Source organism: Plectropomus leopardus, chromosome 15 (assembly GCF_026936395.1).
Source record: "Plectropomus leopardus strain MGB_pleo_1.0 chromosome 15, ASM2693639v1, whole genome shotgun sequence".
Lineage (NCBI taxonomy): Eukaryota > Metazoa > Chordata > Actinopteri > Perciformes > Serranidae > Plectropomus > Plectropomus leopardus.
The window spans coordinates 5,764,293-5,789,685 of record NC_142190.1 but is presented as its reverse complement, the minus strand read 5'-3'; the positions used below and the strand labels follow the sequence as shown (position 1 = coordinate 5,789,685).

Below are 25,393 nucleotides of genomic sequence, written 5' to 3'. Positions count from 1 at the left end.
TTATGGTATTGAAAGTAAAAGTACAAGAATTATAATTCTGAGAATTATAAAGTTTATTTCTTGGTACCATATACCACCTGAAAAATTGAGTGTCCATTACACTTTTTCCTTCCCTCTCACTCCTTCATTCGTCCATCTGTCCCCTTCTCCTTTCCTCCCTTCAATCCCTATTCTGTAGTATGTAACTAAAATGCCTAGAGGAAATGAAGTGGACTAAAAGTGAAAGTTGACAAATTTATAAAAACACAAGTGAAATGCTTCAGCTGGTGGGCAGTGCTTCTTTTGGCTTTAAGTATACTGTTTAGCTCCAAAATTAGAAAATTTGTGACCCAGCCACAATATTAAAAAAAATTGCCAAAAACCAACCACTGCCTGGAGCAAACATTCTCGAGGCGGTGAATTTGGCAAAGTTTTTCTTTTTTAAAGAAACAATCTAGTGTTTCAAGACATTCAAGCCAAAATGAACCTCTGCTGGGAGCAAATTTTCTCATGTTACAGCTAAACGGTGTACCAAAATGTGTTTATAAAACATTTGGGTGAGAACAAAGCAATGCAGTGACAGAGTCTCAATTAGTATTTCATTGGTGCTACCTAGTTTGGCTGCAGCTCATAAACAGTGATTGATATGATTGACAGTTTTGTTAGGCTTCTTGGCTCTGATTAGTTATTCTCATTCATGTGTTGATATGGTGACAGTTTCAGCAAATATAACAAAAAAATAGTTTTATTAAACTTACCAACTACAGCTTTAAGACAAAATAGCCCAACATTAAAGACCTAACTCAATGATTCTGTGATAAAGAGTTTTGGTTGTCAGGTTTGGAGCCAACAAAGAGCACAGTCAGACCAATATGCATCCGGATTAGTATAATTTTTGCCTCAATTTGTGCCTTTTTTTTTGCCTTCCCAGTCACCTGCTCCAGTCATAGCATTTGCAATCAGGTCTAATTCTGGAATTTTTCTGGAATTTTCAGGTAAATACTGAATGTGAGACTGTGGGTCTAGTCGGTGCCCACTTGGTAGCAGTTTGTTGATTGAGGCTCAGTTTTAAGGAGATGTTGTGAATGGCTCTGTTGGTGCGCACACATACAGCAGTGTGGGCCGGTCTCCTGCCATCCACTCCGGCCACACAAAGAGGTCATTCAGAGTTTGTTCCCCCAGTCCCGAGGTTAGAGACTAAGTAAATCCATCCATCTTAATGCACTTATTTCAGCGCAGGGAGAGCTGAAGGGAGACTGTGTAAACACTCCTGTATCCGACATGCCACGCTAAACCCAAAGAGCCTGGAACCCATCAGGCCAAAATTAAAGGTCTACATCTCAAACACAAACATTTAAATGGGCTGCACTCCAGAGATCAAAGTGAAAGGCCTCAGTTTTCCTGCCGGCCCCCTTGTGTCTGCCACACTGAGAGATGTGGCGGTTTAGCAGCCAGTCAGGGTTGAATGGTGAGCAACTGTATACTGTACATGTCTGTTCCTCTCAAGTCTTGGAGGTAATGCGCTGTGGCGTATTTTTTGTTGGTCTAGGTAAAGTAGAAGAATTTATTTCAGCATGCTCAGTTTATTCAGATATCTGGCTTGGTTACTAAGACAATATTGGGGATTAAAATGAGAAAGACACAAGAATTCTTTGTCTTTGCTGATTTTAGCTTTTACTAAATACATCTTTATTGCATCTTCACACTGGTGACAGCTGTGGCCGTGTCCGTTTATACACCCCAGTCGTGTGCCCGCAATATCTCAAGAACATCCTGATGGAATTTCTTTAAATTTGGCACAAACGTCCACTTGGACTCAATGATAAACTGATTAGAAATTTAAAGGTAACTGTGACCTCATCCTTCTCATTTTTTAATGCAATATTTCAAGAGCACCTTGTGGGAATTTCCTCAGATGTGGCAAAAATGTCCACTTTGAGTCAAGGATGAATGGATTAGAAATTGGTGGTTGAAGTTCAAAGGTCAAAGTCACTGTGACACTGTAACCATGTCCTTCTTGGGGGAATTTTTTCAAATTTGGCGCAAACATTCACATGGAGTCACAGATGAATGATTTTAATTTATTGGTCAAAGGTCACTGTGATCTCACAAAACATATTTTTGGCCAAAACTCAAACTGCAACTTGACTGGTTTTTGGCATACAACTGCGAGGCAGCGATTCCAGTTCTCAAATGAAGGGTTGTGGCAAAGAAGGAGTCCCTGTAGGTGAACAGTCTTGATAAATGCACACGCTTTTCGAAAGCAGGCATCTTCTTTTTTTCTAAACTTTTTTTTGTCACTGTGTCCTTGACATTTGTTGACGATGGAGATGCAAGTCGATGGGTGGATGGAGGTGTTGAAAGGACCCGTCTCCTCCTCCCAGGAGAGCTCCTCCCCATCACCATCAGCAGCATCCACTGATCCAATGTGACACCAGCCACTCTCCTGCCAACTTTGCAGCATTAACAGGGTCAAAACACCACACTCTTACACACACACACACACACACACAAACACACACACCACTTATCAAGACCCAGCCATTCCCAGTGCACTGTTGGTGTGTTCAGGCCAATTATGCCTGTGTCAGTCTTTGGTCCCTGCGGTAGAGGTGACATTGCCAAAGAGGCAGAGAGAGCAGACCGCCTTAATGAGGCCTCATGGTGGCTTAGAAGTGTACGTGTGTGTGTGTGTGTGTGTGTGTGTGTATGCATAACAGCAGGAGTGCTGGTCTGGAATAATCCCCCCTTCTATCTCTGTCTTTTCCCTTCTCAAGGTCTTCCCCCTGCAGTCTTTTCCACATCGCCGCCTGTCCAAATCTCAGTGTTTTTAAGTAACCACCGCTGCTGCCTGATGATGTCATTGTGGCAAACAGATCTGGGTAATAACTTGAGGGGTCGTGTCCCAGAAATGCAGCATAGCAGCTTTGCAGACACATGCACTAAAAAGGCGATGGGATTAACACAGCGGATAAGATGTAACTGTTCGCTGTGAAACCATTCACCCCAGAGGTGTTGGTGTTTCTTTGAGCAGCATGAAGTAGGATTTGGTCATGAGCAAAGTTTATTGAACCACCCAGTTTGGATTATGTGGTCACGGAGAGTTTATCGGATAAAACAATGCCAGAGGGCCACCCATCAGGGGCGTAGGACCAAATTTTGGGGCCCTGTGCACTCGTTGGGCACCATGTTTCTCCTCTCTTGATCAATGTCTCTCTCAAACACTTTTTTTTGTAACAAAGTGTGTTTGCTTTCTTTCTTTTCTTTTTTTGGAACCCTGGCGTCCCTTATCTGAGGAAAGACATTAAAGTGTATGTTGTATGTTGGTGCTGCAGCAACAAAAACTTGCTTGCACCTTTTACACTGTCTGTTCATGGCGGGACTGTTGCACTGTTATTCTGCCTCGCTGTTCTATATAAAAAGTAATCTTGTAATATTATTATTATTATTATTATTATTATTATTATTATTATTATTATTATTATTGTTATTATTAACTTTATTCTCTGAATCTCTCTGTCTTTTAAAACTAATTTTCAGGTCATGCTCTATTCACCTTTTCCTGATTACTTTTTTAGTAATTAGCAATTTGTGAGACATCTCTTGCCAAGTTGGTCATTGACTTTTTGGCCACGTTTTCAAAAGAAATCAAACCGATTTGCACAAGTTTTAAAGGTTTAAATGTACTATGTGAAAGGTGTCTGAATAATGCACAAGAAAATAATGGTGTTCCAGTCTGTGAAGCATTAAAGAATTTGTTGGATTTCTCTGATACTGCAGGGTGTTCCTATTATAATCAAGATTTTTTTCCCCTGCATCAAATAAATGACCCCTGCTGTAATCCCCGACTGTCATTTCACGAATTCTGTAGAGCTCAGAGGCAGACTTTGTTTCAACACCGTCTTCTGCAGTGTTTTTGTTGTTGTTTTAAAGGGAAGAGGCCGGGAGAAGAAGCCTCTCTATTTCCCTTTCTACTCCTGCAGAACCAGAGGAGGGTCAGCACTGTGGAAGTGAAAGTGTAAACACAGCTTTTAACAGACCCAAAAAGCTGAGAGAGAGAGACAGAGCATGAGGACTCTGAGCAGGATTGATGATAGCAAGGCTTTAATTGCTCCCACAAGAAAAGAGGTTATCTTTTTGCCCCTCTCTCACCCGCTCTGATTCTCATAAATATGCAGGGTAGAAATAAAGCCCTGATGAGCCGCAGGGCAGATTAGAGAGGACTATAGAGCAGGATCCTGGTTTGTTAGCAGCCGTTTTCAGATCCCTTGCATGTGTTTCTGCTCTGCGCACACATTGCCTGGCTTTCATTTGTCTCAGCACATTTCCACAGGCTACTGACTACTTCTAGGAGCGTCGGGAAGTTTCTCTGGGGCTGTCAGACCTTTAGTGCAACATCGCCCCCTGGTGTCGGGTGTGATTACCAGATAGATTGAGAGAGGAGTCTGTGGAGAGGACATGGCGAACTCTTTGAAACTAGAGCAAATTGGCTTGATTTCTTTCAAAATCACACACATGAATGTGCCTCTGTGTCTTCTGGGGTTCTGCACATTGAAATGAAGTACAAATAAGAAATAAAAGTACAGTTAACTTAAGATATAACAAGAGAACAACACAAAATAACAACTGAAGATATAAAATAATCTGAATAGTAGAGTAAAACCTAAAGAAAATGATACAAAAATTTGCAAAAAGTTAGTAAAAAGATACAAGAAAATTACATGAAATTGCCCCCAAAAAAAGACAGGTCAGAAAAGCACTTGAAGAAGGCACTAAAATAAAATGAAAATAGTAAATATATAAAACTTGTAATGTAATCTCAGACTTCTCAGGCCATTGTTAATATGACCTTAATTATATGCCTTGGTATTTTTATTTTCATTAGCTTATCTTGAAATCCGCTGGCTTGGCACTCACTTTTACTCTTTGAAACCTGAGAAAAAAAGAGAATGAGTAACTGAACAAAAAAATTATCCAAAATTAGTTAAAATATCCAAGAAAATAACTTTCAATTAGCACTAAAAAGGAAAGAGAGGGGAAAGCAACAAAATAAAAATAAAATCCTAATTTTAAATACAGAATTATTGTAATTATATTATAGTTTTCTTGATTTTTTCTCCTAATTCACTGATGATTTTCTTACAGTTCTTTCTTTTTCTTAGTTAAATTTCAGACCAGTCTTCAATCCTTGGGTTCCTTCAATCCAACCAACTTGCTCACTTTTCAAAGGTTTAAATTATTTTTTAAAGTGTCTAGATGCAGCACAAGAAAACAGATGTCGATCGGGGTTTCAAAGGGTTAACTTGTAGGTGATGCGTGCCAGTGTGTTAAGTTTTATATGCTTCCTGGGAGGGAAATCTGATATAAACAAACACAATGTTCCATTTTATCTCAATTCTTTGGTGCATCATCTCTGGCTTTTGTCCACTGCACTCAGAGGCCTGCCCAAACCCATCAGCGTCCATCGGACTGTCTCCATCTGTTACAGATTAAGCTGCTCCTGGAGGGGGCGGCTTGAATTCGGGGCTCCAGCATCCCCCTTTTTATTCCACGTGTCAGGTTTTACTGTAAACACTGTTGTACAAAAACCAAAATCCCAGAAGGGATTTCTTTTTCAGACCTTTCAAGCCAAAAGCAAACGGGCCGTTTCGTTGGTATGGGCTGCGCGTCTGGTTTAGCTCTTAGCGTGCCGAGAGTCGGGGCTCTGCTGGGCCATTTAGAGGCAAAGCTGGGAAGCCGTGTTTGGAAGCTTTTTCCCTAAACCCTGCGCTCAGTTAGTGTGCACTGTGGTGTTGTGATGTATGAATCCCCTGGCCATGCCTGACACTAGCGAGCCTGTCTGAGCCCATGTCTTCGCCAAGTAGGAGGCCGCAGACAGAGGCCGCATTGTTCCCCTAAAGTAACCCAAGCTCAGGGCGGCTGCTGCCCAAAGGGGGATATCAAGTTGTTCTCTCCCCACCAACAACACAATCCGAGCTTAAGCTGAGGCTTGACGAGGGAGCAGAGAGGCAGCTGACTGTTTGGACGACGGCGCAGCTCAAATAAACAGCTCAAATCCCGACCAGCCTCCCTCCACACTAACCCTCCCTCGCCAAGTATTGCAGTCCCACAGCCCGTAGCTCATCACCCCGAAGCTTGCCAACAGCTCTCTGCTAATTTGTGGTGTTATTTTGAAAAGCATGTTGATGTGGCTGCGCTGAGGTTTCCTGAAAAAGAGGGCTGCGAGCACAGAGAGAAGAGGGTGAGGCCTGGTTACATCTCCCTGCTTTCCCTTTTGTGAGTGACCACATGAGCAGACCACACAGCATCTCCAGGCTGGAGGGAAGGAGGGATGAAGTGGAGAGGAGAGACGTCCATTAACAGCTTCGTCTCTGCCCCGGGTGTCCCGCTAATCCGGCTGCAGTGAAACCTGAGCGAGGGGGTAATGAGACGGCACTTGACACGCTCGCACACACATGCACGTAGACGCTTCGGCTGCTTCTGTAATGCCGCTGAAGATTTAAAAGAGAAAAGGCTACATGCAAATTGATACCTCACTGGATTTCAGACATTTGATCCATGCATTCAATCCCCTCCGGTTTTTCTCATAACACTCTGTGCAGGCTGTATTGCAGTGATACTCAATTTATGGCCACCTTGATGGGGCACTGGGTGGCTCCCCAACCATTCTCTGATTCACAATAAAAATAAACTGATTCACACTGGGAATTGTTTTTGTACATAAGGTGCCAGAGTGCATAAAACAGCATCAAAATGGAGCTTGTTAATCAGAAATCTGCCAGTGGACGATCTCCCGCAACCCCGACAGAGGTCCCAGATAAGCCTTGAATGCCCTAAAACCCTAGAAATGTCTTAAAATCCAAGAAATGTCCTAAAGTCTGTGAAATGTCCTGAAATCCTCAAATGTCTTAAAATCTCAGATATGCCCTAAAATCAGAGAAATTTCCGTAGGTCCTCATCTTAAAATCCTAGAAATGTTCTACAATCCTAGAAACATCTCAAAATCCTAGAAATGTTCTACAATCCTAGAAACATCTTAAATCCCTAAATACGTCCTAAAATCCCAGAAATGTCCTTAAATCCTAGAAAAATCCTAAAATCCTAGAAATGTCCTTAAATTGTAGAGACATCCTAAAATCCTAGAAACATGTATGGGGCTGCTGAGACTGACCCCTGGCCTCCTGTCAGTTTGCAAAAGCGGCCCCCAAGCAAAGCAGGTTGCGTCTCCCTGCTGTATTGGATCTGATCCGTGCTTGCTGCCTGTATGTGTGTGTTAAACCAGTTGGCCCCATTTGAAAGAGAGTGAAAGAGGCCCAGACTGATGACTCTCTGGGGACGGATTTCTCTTTTCAGCCCTCCATGCCTCTCTCCCCGGTGAAATCACGGCGGTGTCAGTGTGTCAGCTCGAGCTGTCACTCTCCTTATTGCTGCAATCCAGTTACTCTCACTCTGCCTCCTGGCTGAAGAGGAGGAGAGGGGGGAGCAGGAGCAGGAGAGGAAGAAAAAGCTTTTTTTCTGCACTTGACACAATGGGTGAGCAGAGCATCAACACCCCTTGATGCAATTGGAGAGTCAAAAAAAAGGACAGAGGCAGGGCTGTCTGTCACCTCAGAGAGGAGTCAGCTGTACAATTAGGAGAACCCCCCTGTGGGCTGGTTTGGTACAGTCCGCTGGGCTTGGCTGACAGGCTGACAGGGCTTCATGGAGGACAGGCCAACACTGAACAGAGCTGCACCTCAGCCAGAGCAGCACTGGACCTGTTGACTGGTAGAGTCTGTGTGTGTGTTTCTGTGTGAGCGAAGGTGTTTATGAGCGGGTGTGGGTTTTTACGAGCATGTGACTGTAATTGAGATTTAAGCACGTCTGTGTTTGAAGTTTGTTGGCTCAACAGGCGGATTGTCTATTGTTCCTCTGAGCTGCCACAGTGACTGACAAGAAACACATGTTGCAGTGCCAGCGTGTGTGCTGTGAAACGCTTGTGCTAAACTTTCCGTATTCTGAGATTCTGGGCTGTGACTCATTTAGTTTCGCTCTTCGTGTTAGTGATTTTACACATAATTTCAATTAACATTCTGCAGACACACATTGTACTGATTTTTATCACACATTAGCACAGATTTTTACACAGACATCACTGGCTGTGAAGAACACTGCAAAGTCCCTTTTTTAGGCCTCTTTTGCATTTTTACACAGGCCATCTATGCTGCTGTCAAAGCCACCAGAGTCCATTGACAAAAACAGCGATTTTAGTGGCTGAACACAGGAACTGCTGGTCTACCGCTGTCTCGATCAGTTAGTATTTTTTTGTGTTATTTTATGCCTTTGGTGAATCTGCATTAGCAGTCATATTTCTATTGCAGTGGACTCTATTTTGTGAAATTTGGATTTTCGAATTGCCTGCAATACCACCTCATGCGAGCATAAAAAACTTTTTGGCAATAAATAGGTGATTTTTTATTTAAATTGGCGGGTTATTTGAAACTTGCCTGATAAACTAAATATGAACCAAACAGCACCAGCTGTACCAAATCACACTAATAACTTGCACACAGTCCAAATTGCACATACAATATATTGCACATGACACATGTTGCTCACACTCTGCTGCTAAAAACATCATGGAACTATTGCACAATCTCTGCCATCTCTGTTTAAAAGTTTGATGTGATATCCACGCCGTTGTGCGTGACGTTAAGAAGGCACAGCGGTGACAGACTGAAGGTGCTGCTGAGAGTCCCACGATGCCTCACATGTCAGCAAGCGTCTCACTTCCTCTGCCAGCCATGAGACTTCTGAGTGTCTCTCTGGGGGAAAACACGCACACAAAGACTGAACAACACCTACGCCTTCTCACTCCTCACTAGTAGAGATATCAGGCCCTGTGAGAAGCCCCATCAGCCACCACACATGACATGTTTGAGGTCAAACGGTCTGGCTCGCTCCACAGCTGCCTTGTCTCTCGGTGTAGTTTTACACGGCTGTGACAGTGTGCGCTGACCAATTGCTGCGGCCTGGATGGGTCCTCATTACACGCTGCTGTTATTTCAAAGCCTCGGTGAGCCCGGGCATGACAGCCAAAGCCGCGGAGGATCTGTCAGCCGCGGGCAGCGAGTGTCCCCCTGAGGGCTGCCCTGCACAGGAGAAGCTTGGCCCTGTTGGCAGGCTTTCCACCCGCCCCTCCTGGTGGTCACCTGTGCAAGCACGCCCGTCATCGAGTCCCTGACCCCGCTCTTCTCCCATTACTGACATCACACCCTCAGGGATATATAAAGATTTCTCTAAATGCGAGCTGGAAATGTGACACCCCACTGATACATCCTCGTGCACGTGATAATACTTAGTTACAGAAGTATATTTTGGGGGTATCTATACTTTACTTGAGTCTTTTTATTTATGTTGACTTTTACTCCACTCTGACATGGACTCTTAAACCCCCTCTGTATCCCTGTACCTCATGGAAATCATGTTTTTATACATTATGTCAAACTGGTTTATGTTTGGACATTGTTTTAGCTCCACATTAAAACTATTCCACAGTTTATCTCCACAGATCGATAAACAGAAACTTCCGTCAGTCGTACGAACACTGAAAGTTTTGAAATAAAAATGTTCCCCTAAATTTTAACTCCCCTCTTGATCACTGAACAATTTACGAGTATTTCGTATTCATTTTTAACCTTAGACATTATTTGAGATGTTTAAAATTCCACTGTTCTTTAAAACCTTCAAGTTTTAAAATAGATCTTACTTTTCAAAGAGTAATGTGCACTCTGTTTTAAGGTGGTGCAGTCATTCTCAAAATTCTGAAAGCCTGCTTTTTAATTACATGCATTTACTTTATTACTTAAATACATTTAATATCTTTTGATACTTAAGCTCAGTAAATATCAGATACTTCTACTAAAGTCATTTTCTGATGAGAAATCTGTACTTTTACTCAAGTATGGCTTTCGGTACTTCATTCACCGCTGTGTGGGGGAAGACGTCCAAACATTTATGCCACGGGAGCTGTCTGTATTAGGCAGCAGATTTTCCACATGCTGGTGGGGTGAGTGCGAACCAGTTAAGAGCCATTACAGGAGCGGCTGTAATCAGAGCCACTGTGGGTGGAAGAGTGTTGTCGCTGCAGCTCTCTGTTAGTAAATGGCTTCATTATGAAGAGAGAGGGGAGGCAGTTCACATTGGCTTTACCAGACAGAGTATGAATGGAGCACGGATGGATACTAGCGAAGGTAGGAGACAGGACAAAGCGAGCGTCTTCTGCTCTCCTCTGTCACTCTTGCATTCCCGTGTTTCTCTCCTGCACTCTGTTGTACTGTAAACATGTGTAAGTGCTTGTTCTCAGCGGTCTGGCAGCCGTTCTTCGATGGCCTCGCATCTGTCAGAGAACTTTCAGTGGCTTACTCAGCCCAATTACCCCAGATTGGTACCATTTCACAGCGGATCACGGTCACAGACAGTCTGTCTTAGAAGAGGAGTCAGGGGTTTACGTCTCGGTTAACCGCGCACGCCACGCACCATGACATCACCACACACACGCACACACGCTATTTCTATTTACATGCGCACTTGCTTCGGCTTTGCAACTTGTAATGCAAAATTCATAAACCAAATGAGACAGGCATGAAATATAGATGTTAAAAGAGGCGGCTTAACAACTCCCCCCCGCCCCCCGCCCGCTTTTGGCCTTTTGCTCAATCACCGCTTGTTAAAGCAGCAGTTTGTGTTACTGTGAGGCGATATCAGCAGGCTGTGGTGTTCTCACTGAAACACTACACATGTCTCGCTCTCGCAGCCAGAATAGTTGGCCCGCTCACCCCCCTCCCCTCTCTCCCAGCATCTTTATTTCTGTTTAGCTTCCCACTCCCCTTCCCCAGCCACCCCTGGGAGTCCAGTGCTAATAAAACAGCTCCAGTCCAAGACCCTCCACACGGCGGGATGTCCAGGCTGTGTAACCAAACACCCCTCTGGGCTCGAGCTTTAGAGAGCTGCTGACATGACAGAGAGGCTGGGAGGGCCAGCAGGGGAGCGTCCATCATTGTCAGGCCCCAGCACCCTGAGCTCCCATCTGGGGCATGTCCAACACGCATGCCTGTGAGCTGTGAACTCATTGCTGCGAGGTGCTCCGACACTCTGGAGACACGAGAGGGTATCACAGAGTGTGGTGTTACTGCTCTTAGAGCAGCTAATGCTGTTAAAGTCTTCAGAGCTGAAAGAGGGAGGGATAAGGAGCTAATAGACTGGAGATTCTCTGGAGGCTTTGGCTATGAGATCAGGGAGAAAGCTTCCCCGGCTAAGGTTACCGACACAGGGTTTCAGCTTCTCTGTGAACTGATATCACAAGACCAAAGTGCAAGTCTTTGCTCTTCCACTCAGCAACATTTGTAAACATTTGGTTAGCCTGTAGCTTTTGGCAAAATAGGAATTAACAGCTTCCTCAGCAAGACTCCATATTGACAGTCATGCAAAGCCTATGTAGAGATGCATTATGGGGTGTTGTCCCTGCAGATGAAGCAATTAAATCTCTTTGGTTAAAGATTGGGCTGTACCTGACTCAGAATTTTAGCAGTCAAATCGGATTTGGCTGTTCAGTGACAGTGATATTCACGTTATATAGTAAACAATCTAACTTTTTTGCAGACACTAGAAGCCAGAGACTGTATCATATTAAGCTGCTGTGAGCCATAAATTCATTTAAGTAGAAGGTGTTTCCTCTCTCCTCCTCTGCCACTGCCTGCATGTCTGCAGCACTGTATCAAAGAGTAGTGTAAAAGTCAAAAGCGCTTACTCTGAAGCAAAATGGACCAAAATGTCCCCAGAAGTACACTGCACAGAAAAAAAAAAACGTTTGCTCGACTGGAAGCAATCTCAGTCAACTCAGCATCTCCAACTGATGATTCAAATCTCCGACTTTCAAGGGGAAGCCCTAGTTTGAGGTAAAGTTTGGTATTTTTTCAACCTGGAGCCTATTTTCCCATGTGTTTGTGTCCAAGTGACTTGTTATTACTTATAAAGACAATTTTCGAAACTGGTCCAGCACTGAGCAAGATGGCTGCAGTCTTAAGCGTAAACAGAGGCTGCAGTTTTACTGTTTGGGGCACATTTTCACTATTAACTACATCCTGTAAAAGTTCAGTTTGCCACTGACAGGCTTTGACAGGTTATTTTAAGTGTCTGCCATCTTATGGAAAGCAACCCTACAAAGATAGACATTTTTGTTGAAGAGTATAAACCTTTTTGTTTAACCAGAAACAGCCCCAAAGTAAATATTGCCAAACCCACCAGACTCCATTTAGATAAACAGTTATTTTATTGTCATATAACACGTTTCATTCAGTGTTGACAGAAACAAAATAAGACCCACAAAAACCATCTTATTTCATCGTTTCACTGTTCCAACAATCACCAACTCTGGTTTGGTTGAAATTAACCCTTAATTCGCCCAGTTAGATGTGAAAAAATGCTGACTCTATGCAAACTAAAATGACTGTTTATTTAAATGGAGTCTGGTAGATTTGACTATGGCAACTTCAGGGCTGTTTCTGGTGAAACAAAAAGGAATTAACATTTTCTAAAAAGTTTTATCTCTGTAGGGATGCTTTCCAAAAGTTGTGTGACACACTAGTAGTAAGAGTGACATAAACAAGTACTTTTAGTGAACGTAAATTGAGATTGCATAATTGCCCGTCGTTACATTGCAGCCTTTTTTGCTACTGCTGGCTGCAGCTCTCTGGCTCAACATTTAGCTAAAATGTTCTTCCCTTTAGTAATTTAAACTCAAAATATGGGAAAATAGGGTCCACAGCAAAGACAGACTCTCCTGAGTTTGTGAATATTGTGAATAGAATAGAATAGAATAGAATAGAATATTCCTTTATTGATCCCCCATTGGGGGAAATTTCAAATGTTACAGCAGCATGAAAAAGAGAAAGTGGAATGTAACAAAGAAAATAACAATAACACAATTTTACAATAACACAATTATACAATAACAAATAACAATAAATAAGTAATAAAATAAAATAAGTATGTACATAGAGGAAAAAGGTATGTACACATAATAAGTAAGTAATAGAATAAGTATGTACACAAAAGATGGATTTGAGAATAGAATTTACAAAAATTTGTTGTGCAAATTATTCAGCCAGTGATGCTGATGTTATAGAGTCTTATTGCAGATGGGATGAATGACCTGCGGTAGCGCTCCTTCTTGCAGGGTGGATGTCGCAGTCTGCTGCTGAAGGAGCTGCTTAAAGCCCCCACAGTCTCATGCAGTGGGTGAGAGGGGTTGTCCATGATGGATGTGAGCTTTGCTAACATCCTCCTCTCACCCACCTCCTCAATGGAGTCCAGGGAGCAGTCCAGGACAGAACCGGCCCTCCTGACCAGTCTGTTCAGTCTTCAGAAGATGTACCAAATAAACGAAGACGTTATTGCAAAGACACAAAAACACAGAGAAAAAAAGGAGTGTGTCATGAATTGGCTCGACGTGATTTCCACGAGGCTTTTATGAGCATGTGCAAGCGAGGACACGAGCTGTCAGAAAGGAGCGGCCTGCTGTTTATTGTTCTCGTCTGTGTGGGAGGGAGATCTGTTAAAGATGTCTGCCATTAATGCCACTGCAGGCTTCATTAAGAACAAATAAACAGCCTTGTCCCTCACCGAGGAGCTCTTTGGGGAACATATGCTGTCTCAACCACTCCTGAGGTCAGACCACTGTCAACACTTGCTGCTCAATTACAACTCTAATTTTGTTGTCAAACTAAATATGGAGATAGAAGAGGAGCGAGTTTGCAGTCTTCTTCTTTTTTATTATTTTTTTTCTCTGGGACTAAATGGTTTCCAGACTGAGGCCCGAGGCAAATTGTCTTTTAAAACATTCTGCATAACTGGGGACTGTGAATATTTTTGAGGGAGATTTTATTCCGCCAACTTCTGAGAGCCCGGCCCTGCGCAGAGAGAGATCCTGATTGTAATTAATGTTTACTGAGACATACCAATGCAAGATGGAATTTTCAATGAGGGCCACGATTCCTTGTTCAGCACAGCGTGCATTTTAATTGATTCAACTTGAGCAAACAGTCTGTCTCCCTCTGTTTATTTTTCTGTTTTCTGAGGAGAAGCAGGATGATGATGTGTGCGGAGGAAAGAGGACAAACTGAAGGGCAGAAAAGCTTAGCCCAGTGACGCTGATAGCGTGCAGAGTGGCCCCTAAACCATGATCTAATTCACGATGAAAATAAAGTGATTCGCACTGGGAATTGTTTTTGAACTGTAGTATGCATAAGGTGTTGTTTATCAAAAAAGTGCCGGTGGAGGATCCCCCAACAGACGTCCTAGCTAATCCCCAAATGTCCTCAAATCTATGAATATCCTAAAATCCTAGAAATTACCTGAAATACTTGAAATGTTCTGAAATCATACAAATCTTCCAAAATAATAGAAACATCCTAAAATCCTTGAAACACATATGGAGCTGCTGCAGCTGGCCCCTGGCCTCCTGTCATTTTGCAAAAGTGGCCCCCAGTCAGAGCAGTTTAGTATCCCTGGATTAGCATTATTAACCTGCAGCATGTCTGGCCTCAGCAGCGTGCACAGTTTTAGGATAAAGTTTTTGGACCAAATGAATGTGTTTATTATGATTCGCTGGTACAGTTTTCAGAAAATGTGTCGTGTCGGCTGGAGGTTGGTAAAACTGTTGCCTCTGAAGAGCGATGTGATGTGTGAGAGGTTTGGGCATGATTCTGCTTACAGCCGCACAACAGGGAGCTGGACGGAGAATACCAGACGGAGATAGAGGAACAGAGCGGCAGGGGCGACAGTTGAATAAACTTGGAAGGTCTCTGTCAGCGGTGACAGACAGCTCTGAGTTTTGGAGTTGTCAGTGCTCGTCCTTAGAAAGACTTTTTTTTTTTTTTAATTCCAGGCTGTTGATGCAGGGCTAACTGCCTGCAAGCTACATTCACACCAAGCTAAATGCTGCCAAGGTACAGCTTTCGTATTGCCAGATTTTATAAAGTAAGTGCCAAAATAGGCACTAACTTTATAAAATCCAACAGCCATACTTTTAATAATATATTATTTTGTTTATTTTATTACCTCTTCTGTTTATACGCTTTTTAAGCAGTCGCTCTATCACTTTGGTCCAGACTGTCAAAAACTATCAAATGTGGTGCAGAGATTCATGATTCCCAGCTGATACATCCTAATTATTATGATGACCTTCTGACTTCTGACTGTGAGGTTGCCGTTTGCCGTTTTGAGTAAATATTGCATTAATTAATTAATTACATCAACATCTTCATAACTATCTATACGTATCACCTTAACCCTTTGAAACCTGAGCAAATTAGCTTGATTTCTTTGAAAAACATGGATGGAAGGCAATAAGCAGTTTCACAAAAACTGACAAGAAATTAGTCAAAGTTACAAGAAAATTAGCTGAAATAAAAAAAAAAAAATGCAACAAAAAAAACCAAACAAACAAAAAAGATTTTTTAAAAGAATTAAAAACAGGAAATGACCTGCTAAAATTAAAAATAGATATAAATATCTAATAATCATATTAATTTAGTCCAGATGTTCATGTTCCCCTCAGGATGAATTGTAATAACTTTGTTTATCTCTTAACTTTTATCTAGTGACTAGTGAATTTTTGATTCATCCACTTCTTCTGTTTGTAATAAGAATGGCATTACAAACAACTTGTGTATATTTTTGTTGTTTTTTGTTGGTTTAATAACACGTAACATATACATAAGATGGTGAAAAGGGTAAACAACAACACCTGTGAAGCATGTCCATGTTAACACGCTGACATGTAGAAGAAAGCACCACTGTGTACAAGTACAGCCTCAGATGCTGTAAACAGTTACCAGAACAAACCTCAGTGACCCCTTGTGACCGTCTCCCTCCCCACCAGATAATAATAACCAGTGTTGCAGCATGTCGCCACCACATGACAGACCTGCAGTCAGCACCCAGAGGTTACCTGCCATTGCATCATCTGGTGCCCCTGAGTCCACAATACATCTCAGGCTGGCCTCCCTCCAGACCTGCTCCTCCCTCCCTGTTGGCACCTGTTTCCGAGACACTCTCAACAGTCGCACAGCTGTTGCAGCCTCCAATGCTCTCTCACTTTGACCGGCCTCTCTTTATGGCTGTCTGGTTGTTGTGAATAGAGACGTCAGCAGATGAAGTTGGGCTTTTGTTCTGGGCGCTGTTTGTTACTATGTTTGGGGCTGTTGTGTCTGTTTGCTAACAATAAGAGCACCGGCTCTGATGTGTTGGTGCATAAAAGATGAGAAGGCAGTGATCTGAAATTTTCACTCATCACAATTTTAAGTATTCATTTGTTGTTGTTGCCTCTTAAAGGCCCAATGTCCAAAATTTAGTGGCATCTAGTGGTAAGGATTGCAAATTGCAACCAGCTGCAACCTGCAAGAATTCCTTTAGTATTCATCGTTCATAAGGTTTTTACGGGAGCTGTATCATCCACACAGGCCTTTCCTCTCCAAAACAAACGGACTCTGAGATGAAAAACGGGTAAAACACTGAATTAAGGAGTATCATGTTACAAGTCAACGCAGGAATATGGACTTGTACAGAATATATATATATGAAGTGCAACGCCACTGCACAGGCTGTGAGCAGGCTCATCTCCTGCTGCTCAGCACATCGGTTTTTGATCAGTGCTGTATTCTGGTCGTTTGACCGGACAGCAGCTCCAGCAACAGTACGTTCAGCTCGACTCTCTATGAATTTCGCCTCTGCTCTCCCCTCACAGGTCTGACGCAGACACACTCGGTGTCAGAGGCTCAGCTGTCAGTCTCGTGGCTCCTGCTATGTGTTAGGTTGTTGGTTTTGTGTGACTGCAGCTATGCGACCCCAGCCTGGATGAAATCCCATAAATGAGTGTGAGGGCTTAGAGTGCGTCGGCCGCTATTTTGAGGAGGATGAGACGGAAGGGGTGACGGCAAGGGGTGCAGGCTCGGGATGTCGCGGAGGTCTCAGCAGCCATCAATTTGTCAGGTTGTCTCCGGGCCCGGGTGTAGGCTGTCATATCCACCCACACCAACATGAGAGAGAGAGATTAGCAAAGTGCTTTTGGCGCGAGTCGAGCTCTAATGTATTTTTCAGAAGGACAGGTGCTGGCCTGCCTGTCGCGCTTTTAAAAGATGATGTTGTTGGCCGCTTGTTTGTTAATCATTTATATGGGGCCAGGCTGTATCCAGGGATGACATTGAAATATAGTAATAGATCCCTTTATGTTGTGCAGTAATGACCTAACACCGTATTAAAGTTCCTAATGTTGTGCAGCTCGCTCTGCCAGGCCTCCTGTCACTCCCTCTGTGCATCGTAACGCAGAGCAAAGATTGGCAAACAGATTTCAGCCATTTGTCTTGACTGCACCAATCCAAATACCTTGCTGATGAAGGACCATTAACCAACCAGTACACAGGCATATTAACCCTGCAGACTCAATGTGATATTAGCGGCACATAAAAAACAATTCTTAAATACAGCTGTGTGGCACTAATGAGCTGTAGTCCACAGCAGGACACTAACAACAAAAATGAGATGAAAAACAAAATCAAAATGCAGCTGGTAACCCCTCTGAAACATGAGAAAACTGTCTTGAGGAATGACCCAAAAATTTGCAACTAATTAGTTAAAAGAACAAAAAAAAAGAAATAACCTGAAAAACCTCTAAAAATTATATATATATAGTAACATTCTGAATATATAATTATAATAGTCATAAATATAGTTTGTGTGCATTTCTCCCCTTTTTGGATACATTTCTAATATTTCCCTCCCCATATCCTTTTTTTTAACATTTATTTTCAGGTTATTTTTTTGTCACCTTTTACCAATTTTGTGCATTTTTACTCATTGCCTTTCCTCATGTTTTTGAAGAGAGTTAAACCTTTTTGCTCAGGTTTCAAAGGTGTTTGAAACGTGCCGACTGACATCCGCTATAGGTAATACATTGATTATGAAGAAGTCCCTCACACAGCCCCCCTTCAAAAATCAGAACTATCCCTTTAAGTCATCTCTTACGGCAGTTTTTAATAACATTTTTAAGGGGTGGAGGTTTTTCATCCACATTTTTATGTTATTACATTATATTCAGCTCTGCCAGATCAGAGTTGTAGCTAATGATGACATGCTGCGGCTTTAACCGTGTCAGGAGATAAAAATCAGGAGTGGTGTGTGTGTGTGAACAGTAGGAGACAGCTCGCCCTGCGATAATGAGTTATCCCCCTAAGCCCCTCGCTGGGTCCCCTGACATCCAGCCTTAATGAATGGCTTTCCTGCTCACACACACCCAGCTGACCCTCACAAAGCCCTCCCGTACCCCCTTCACCTCTTAAATCCGGCCTCTAGCTTTTGCCTCCCCGACTAACCCGCAGGCCTCATTCCCCGCTGTAATGCTCCACCGAGCAACGCGCACTAGTTAGAATACTCCTGAAACACGGAGAAACAGCAGGGCTCCACATTTTGAGTAACCCAAGAGGGAATCGCGCTTATTTGTTTCCAGGGATGAGGGAGACTGAGAAATGAACCCTCACGGGAGGGAAGCTGGCGTACACTCCTCTTCTCTTCTTCCCCGCTCCACCCGGCCCTGGAGTCTTCATTATGACCAGAATAGACACCCTCTTTTTAGCGTGTTAGCACAATCTCAAAACAAGCGGCGGACCTCAGGGACGGAGAGGTGCAGCGGGAGACTTGAGAATTGGGAATTTCTCATCTCCCCGTCTGCAGCAGGGAAGTTGTTTGCCAGCAGCTGTCTCTCTTGACCGGTAATAGCATTTGTAAGTGGAGAAGATTGACATGGGTGAGCGAGATGGATTTAAGGGCTGCTGGTTGTTCACTGATGCTCGTGCGTTAAGAACAGGGATGTTGTTTTGTGTGCAGACAGCCAAAGAAGAGATATCGTCTCTCTGTGAGGCTTCTCTGCATTATGAGGGGTCTTCTCTTGTTTGTTCTCACCCAAAGACACCTTACAGCGGGGACACTCAACTTTTGCAAAATGACAAGAAGCTAGGGGCCAGTCACAGCAGCCTCATACGAGTTTCGAGGAATTTTGGACAGTCCTAGGATTTTTCTAGGATTTAAAAATGTTTCAAAGATTTTAGGACTTTTCTAGGATTTCATAACATTTCTAGTATTTCTAGGAGTTTTTAAGGATTTCAGGGTGTTTCTAGGATTTAAGGAAGTTTGAAGGGTTTTAGGACATTTCTTGGACTTTAGGATGTTTACAGAATTTCAGGACATTCGGAGCTCAGCTAGGACTTCTGTTGGGGGTGCAGGGGATCCTCCACTGGCACTTTTCTTGATAAACAAGCTCTATTTTGATGCTGTTTTATGCGCTCTCTCACCTTACAAAAACTAAAAGAACAAAACAATTCCCAGTGTGAATCACTTTTTTTTATTGTGAATTAGAAAACGTTTGGAGCTGCCACCTGTCATCATATTTGGGGCCGGTTTTGGCCATAAGTTGAGTATCACTTTACAGAGACTATTGCAAAAACACTTAAACCTGGCAAAGTGTGCCTTTTGTCTCCTGACAGGCTGGCAGATGTCTCAGTAATCTCTCCCACACAGAGCAGGAGTCAGTAGCAGTTATTGTAGATATTGATTGTGATTTTGCACCAGGAATTACCTCCCCTGATCCTTAACGATGATATCACATGCACCCGGGGATGCTAATACCTCGCTTTGCATTTTAATGCTAATGGCCGAAGGTTTCCGTGGAGCTCCCAGTGGAGTTGGTCTGGAGGGAGTAGTGTGTCAAGGAGCTGGCAGTCGGCTGTGACAGGCTGCTGCTGCTGTCTCAGCCCAGGAGAACTGGGTCCCATCTACGCCTCTTTGGCAGGTAAAGGATTTAGCTGGCCTCCCTGTGGGAGAGGAGGAGCCCTCACTCCTGCCTCTAAACCCCCCTGAGGCCCGAGGAGAGTTAATTACAGTTTATGTATGCACTGTCATCCCCATGAGCCTCTTTGCCTCTGGAGCAGCCGAGCTGACTGCTGTCTGAGCACTTTGTTCTGCAGGCGGAGGTCCCTGCAGAGAAATACCCTGGATGGAGCTTATTAGCTATTGTTCTGTGTGACTTCAGCATTGTACAGTGGCTATTATTTATTCGCTGGATTAATTCACACTTTGCACAATGGAGTCCAATAAGGCTTCTAATGGCAGCTAATTGTTGGTTTTTGGCTATTACCGAAAGTAAAATTAATCCTCACCTTGTCAGACAGCAGGCTAAACTCCGCCCGTCCTTCTTGCTAAATGCAGACGTGAATTAATGAATAGAGTCTAATTATGCTGCAGTGGTTCAGTGTGTAGGATTTAGAAGCATCTATTGGCAGAAATGCCAAGTTACTTTAGAGTCAACCATTTATTTCTACATATGTAGCGCGTCCTTTTGCACAGAGTCCACCATGTTATACAGTAGCTCAGAGCGGACAAACCAAACACTGACTCTAAAAAACGCCATTCCTGTTATCACATTCTGTAGTTCTCCTACATGCTTGGCCCATGTCCTCACCGCTAGATGCCACTAAATACTTCATATTGGACCTTTAGCATGTGCTAACTGCATGTTCACATGGAGTAAAGAACAAACACAAGTGTTTCCAAAGATTCATATTATTTAAGAGTTATGGCAGTTTTTGTCCTCCTGACTTTGGGAAAAGTGACCTGACACTTGTGAAGCATCTGCAGCGATGTAAATGTTGTTTACTTCTTGTACTCTTCAGCTACAGTTTGTTTCTATCCATAATAGATGTCACTTGCAGGTACATGCAAAAGCCTCATTAACAAATCTGACCAGCATACATTTAATTTGTCCTGCAAATGTAGGTGCTGTCATGCAGTAGAAGAGAACCCACCTTGAAAGGAGATTTTTCTCTGCATAAGACACAAACTGATTTAGTATGAACAAGAAAAACACATTTCAGCTGTGTAGTTTGTCCCCGGGGACAGTGTTAAAGGCTGCGTGGAAGGGCTCAGGAGCTGGTGCTTGTGCTGGCACAGCTGCAAACCCCAGCAGGGTGCGTTGGTGTGAAAGAGATGAAAAAATGAGTGCCTCAGAGCAAACACACGAAGCAGAATGGCAGTTAGAAAGACAAAGGTCTCCTAAAAACTGCACATTATTACTGTTAGAGTCCGAGATGTTCAGCTGCAGCGTTTTTACCTGAGGAAAGGAGGTCAGTATGTTTATACACAGAACACCGTTGCTAGGCTTGGGTGGTTTATAATATTTTAAAGCCTCATACATTCCCGAAATTTCACCACGGTATACGGCGTATGACTGTATAATCAGGATTCCCACGGTCATGGAAAACCTGAAAAAGTCATGGAATTTCACAGTCCCAATTTCCAGGCCGTAATACCGTGAGACTGTCCAAACCTAATCTTTGCTCGACTTATGCGCACTGAAATCCATGTTGTTGTTGGCTGTCTGCAGGTTCTAATCCATAAAAATGTTTCTGTTGTTCAGACGGACCACCATCTCAGAAAATAAAGATGTTTTTTTTTCCTCTCTCTGTCTTTCACAGTTCCAGATTTTGGCATCCATGTGCTCTCCACCAATGGCAGCCAGGAGCCTCACGGCCCAGGCCTCCTCAAGGTGTCAGGCCTAGAGCGCAGTCAGGAGAGGAGCCAGGACACCTGCAGGGACCCTCAGCCCCCTGCACCCAGCACCCCCAGTCAGCCTCTGCCTCCCCAACCCCTCCCCGTGCCCCAGTCGCAACCCCAGCCGTCCGTCCCTCAGCCCCCGTCCCCTCATCGGACCCAGACAAACGGCCCCGCCCAGGCTCCGGCCTCCACACACCTGCCCCCACGCTCAGAGGCTCTCCCCAGGCCTCAGACGCCCGCAGCCCTGCCTCTCGCCCAGGGCCAAGAGCCCTCGCCGCCCCCCCCTCCCCGGCCCCAGCACCAGCCTGAACTGCTGTCCCATCCCCGGCCTCCGCCGACACCCAGCCTCCACCCGCACCCGCCATCGCCGGCCCTCCCGACCCATCACCCTCACCAACAGCACCCCAGTCAGGCAGGGCCGCACCGGCCCCCGTCACGCTGCCACCCCCGGCCACTTTCTGCCTACAACGGCCTCAACCTCAACGGTCACAGGTAAGAATAATCACAGACAGCCACACACGTCCGTTTAAAGGTGAAGTGTGTAAAATTTAGGGGGATTTAGCGTCGTCTAGTGGTGAATTGCAGTTGGCATACGCAAAAACCTGAATGACCATATTTGGAGTCAGTGTTTGATTTGACCGCTCCTGGCTATTGTAGAAACATGGCTGTGCAACATGTCGACATGTCGTATCCGATAAAAACATCTCATTTTAAGGTAAGGAGTACACTGATTCTTATGGTCAGGTGATTATGCACCAAAGAAAATGTACTTAATATATCATATTTTATTTCTGTCAGTGAACGCCCCTTTAATATAAAAAACTTTCACGTCTCTCATGTCCTCAGGCGCTCTGATGCAGAAAATTGCGTTCAGTGCAGTGCAGACAAAACCTCCATATTCACACACACTTGAAAATACTAGAATATCTCTTGAGCTGGAAGTACGCACGATGCCCGATCAGTATGTAAATTGCTATCAGGGAGAGCTTCAAGTTCCCGAGCCAAACAGAAGCACTGATTATTAACAACGGAATAAAAGGGCCAAATGCGCTTGAAGTGCCTGCGATTTATTAGCCGCCCACATCGTGACCGGGGCTCTGTTAGATTCCAGACCCCACCAGTTATACAGGCTGTATGTGCTATAGTGCAACCTTGAATTCAAGGAATCCATGCACAAACTGATTTGTGCTTGAGAACTGGAGGAAAGTTCGGATAATAGTCCTTGAAAACACAGTCAATATTTCAGAAGACCTTAAATTCAGGGTTCCCACGGTCAAGAAGAACCTGAAAGAGTCATGGAATTTCACAATCATGTTTTCCAGGCCTGGAAAAGTGAGTCAAAAGTGAGTGAGTCAAATTAATTGTATGTTTTGGAGAAGTCATTGAATTTTTTAACCCTTTGCAGATGGATTGATTTCTTTAAGAAGAGTAAAAAAAAAAGTAAAAAACAACAAACAAACAAGGAAAACATCTGAAAAAATCTGCTTAAAAAATAATAATTCTGTTACATAGATTTAAATATGTAATGATAATAATTATAAATATATATTTTTCAACATTATCCATTGTCCATGTAATGTAACATAATCGGTGGTGGAGGAAATACTCAGATCCTTAACTTAAGTAAAAGTACTAATACCACACTGAAAATATACAACTTACTTAAGTAAACATAAGTAATTATATTCAGGAAAAAGTACTTAAAATATTAAAACTAAAAGTAACTAATGCAGAAAAAAATTGACATAAACAGGAAACCCCTAAAATCTCAAAATTATAAAAAAGAGAAGAAAAAAAACCACCCCAAAACTCAAAATATAAAAAAGACACTGAAACTCAAAATTATTTTAAAAAATAATAATAATAATTAAAGAACACCTTAAAACTCAAAATGATTCTTTTTTAAAAAAGAGAAAAAATTATCCAACTCAAAGTCATAAATAAAGAGAAAAAAAAACACCCCAACACTTAAATGGTTTTAAAAAGTGAAATATTTAAATTTTCTGTGAATCAGCTGATTGATTAAACAACTAATTTTACAGTACTCGTTTAAACTTTTCATCATTTTTTCTAAAATGTTCTTATGATTCTTATGCAAAATTCTTACTTTATAAAGCAACAAAAGCTGTCAGATGTAATGAAGTAAAACGTACAGTCCTGTCTCTCCGTTCATGTGTGCCAGCTTTTGGAAATTATGTTTGAATCTGATATGTTTAAAAAAAATTCCAAGCAAGTTTGGCAAGAAAAAAAACATCATCTCGAAAAGTCATGAAAAATTTTAAATTTGTCCATGAAAATGTGTGAGAACACTGAATTTTCCCGAGTTATAAAGAAACCTTGGTGGAATTCTGCTTTAAAAGCACTATAATCACAGCCATTTGTCATATTTTAAAAAATAACAATGAAACCAGTGTGTTGTGTCCTCTATCTGCGGAGAGGCGCCGAGGCCTGTGAGGCTCTCTCCATTAATTTAAGACTCCAGGATAGCTCCTTCAGAATCCACTCAGTCCCAACAACAGCTCTGCCTCGCAGGCTCTCAGGATTTGGCTTTGCCTCCGTCTCCCTGTGCCAGGCCTGCCAGTCTGCCAGTGCGCCAACAGGGCCTGGCACCCGCTGCGAATAATCACGGCCGGGGCCCACAGCGAAGAGCGAGCGCTGCAAATGAGCTTTTAGGCTTAGCGCGCGGAGCTGTGGAGACGTAAGCTCTGTGACTGCCCCCGGGGAAAACCCACACACACTACAAAAGACTGTTTGCTTACACATGCACACACACCCTCTCTCCCTCTCATCCCATTTCCGATGCACATGTTCGCTACCTGGCTCTGGAGGAAGTGCCTTACAGAAGCTGTTCAAAGACAGATGCACGTTCTGTTCTGCTTGCCAGCGGTGGTTTATTTGCATCCGAGGGTGTTGTGAATGTGGTGTTTTTTCGCGGATCATGTTTGCCCTGGATTCTGTGAAGCACAAGGGAGAGGCAGGGAGGCGTTTATAAATGGAGGACAGTTGAGGTGTGAAAACACTGTGCTGGGAATTGAACGCCGGAGCAGATGGAGACGAGGGGATGTGGAGGAACAAGTGTTAATTCTGACTGATCACGCCTGGCTTAACCTAGCTGCTTCCTCCATCTTTTTTTTCTCTCTCTTTACAGCAGCAGCAGGAGCAGCACCCCAGGCACCAAGCCCCACGGGCCCCCTGCTCCCTCTCTGCACCTCCCCCACCACCCGCCTCCTCCTGCGGCAGCAGCAGCAGCCTCCACCTTCCCGCTGCCCTTGGCGGCGAACCAGAGCACCCCCCACAGCTTCCCCCCTGCCTTGCAGTCCTCGCCGCACCCACATCACCCCAATATGTTCGCTCCTCCAGCGGCCTTGCCTCCACCACCACCACTTACGTCTAGCACCCTGCCAGTACCCGGACATCCCGCTGCTGGGAGTGCCTACTCAGGTAAACCTCACAGGCAGACATCCGCACAGCGCCCCCAAGTGAAGTGGCAGAGGATTGCATGTTTAAATTACAAAATTTGTGAAATCTGGAGCTACATCACTCTTCCTGTCGTTCTTAACATACATAACATGACTTTTACAAAATTGTTATTATTTTGAAGCACTTTCTCCATCTAATTTTTGTTGCTTATTTGTTCATTTTTGTGTGTCTTACTAATTTTCTTGTACTTTTTACTTATTTTTTGGGTCTTTCCTTCTTTCATTACTCATTGCCTTTGACAGAAATAAAATCAATTTGCTTAGCTCTTTGATTTCTTTCAAAAAATGGGGGA

At 43.5% G+C, this 25,393-nt stretch overlaps 1 protein-coding gene across 13 annotated transcripts in view; it reads left to right on the top strand.

The window, feature by feature from the left end:
• auts2a (activator of transcription and developmental regulator AUTS2 a) overlaps positions 1-25,393 on the top strand; it is a 449,370-nt gene that overhangs the window by 376,237 nt on the left and 47,740 nt on the right. For 11 of the 13 annotated variants that reach the window (XM_088088966.1, XM_088088967.1, XM_088088963.1 and 8 more), the window contains 2 exons: positions 21,543-22,113; positions 24,770-25,062. In XM_088088966.1, the coding sequence (XP_087945092.1) occupies positions 21,543-22,113; positions 24,770-25,062 (864 nt within the window). Of the gene's footprint in view, positions 1-7,650; positions 7,747-10,096; positions 10,212-21,542; positions 22,114-24,769; positions 25,063-25,393 lie in introns of those variants that run through there. The other 2 variants (XM_088088974.1, XM_088088973.1) reach the window with 2 other exon arrangements.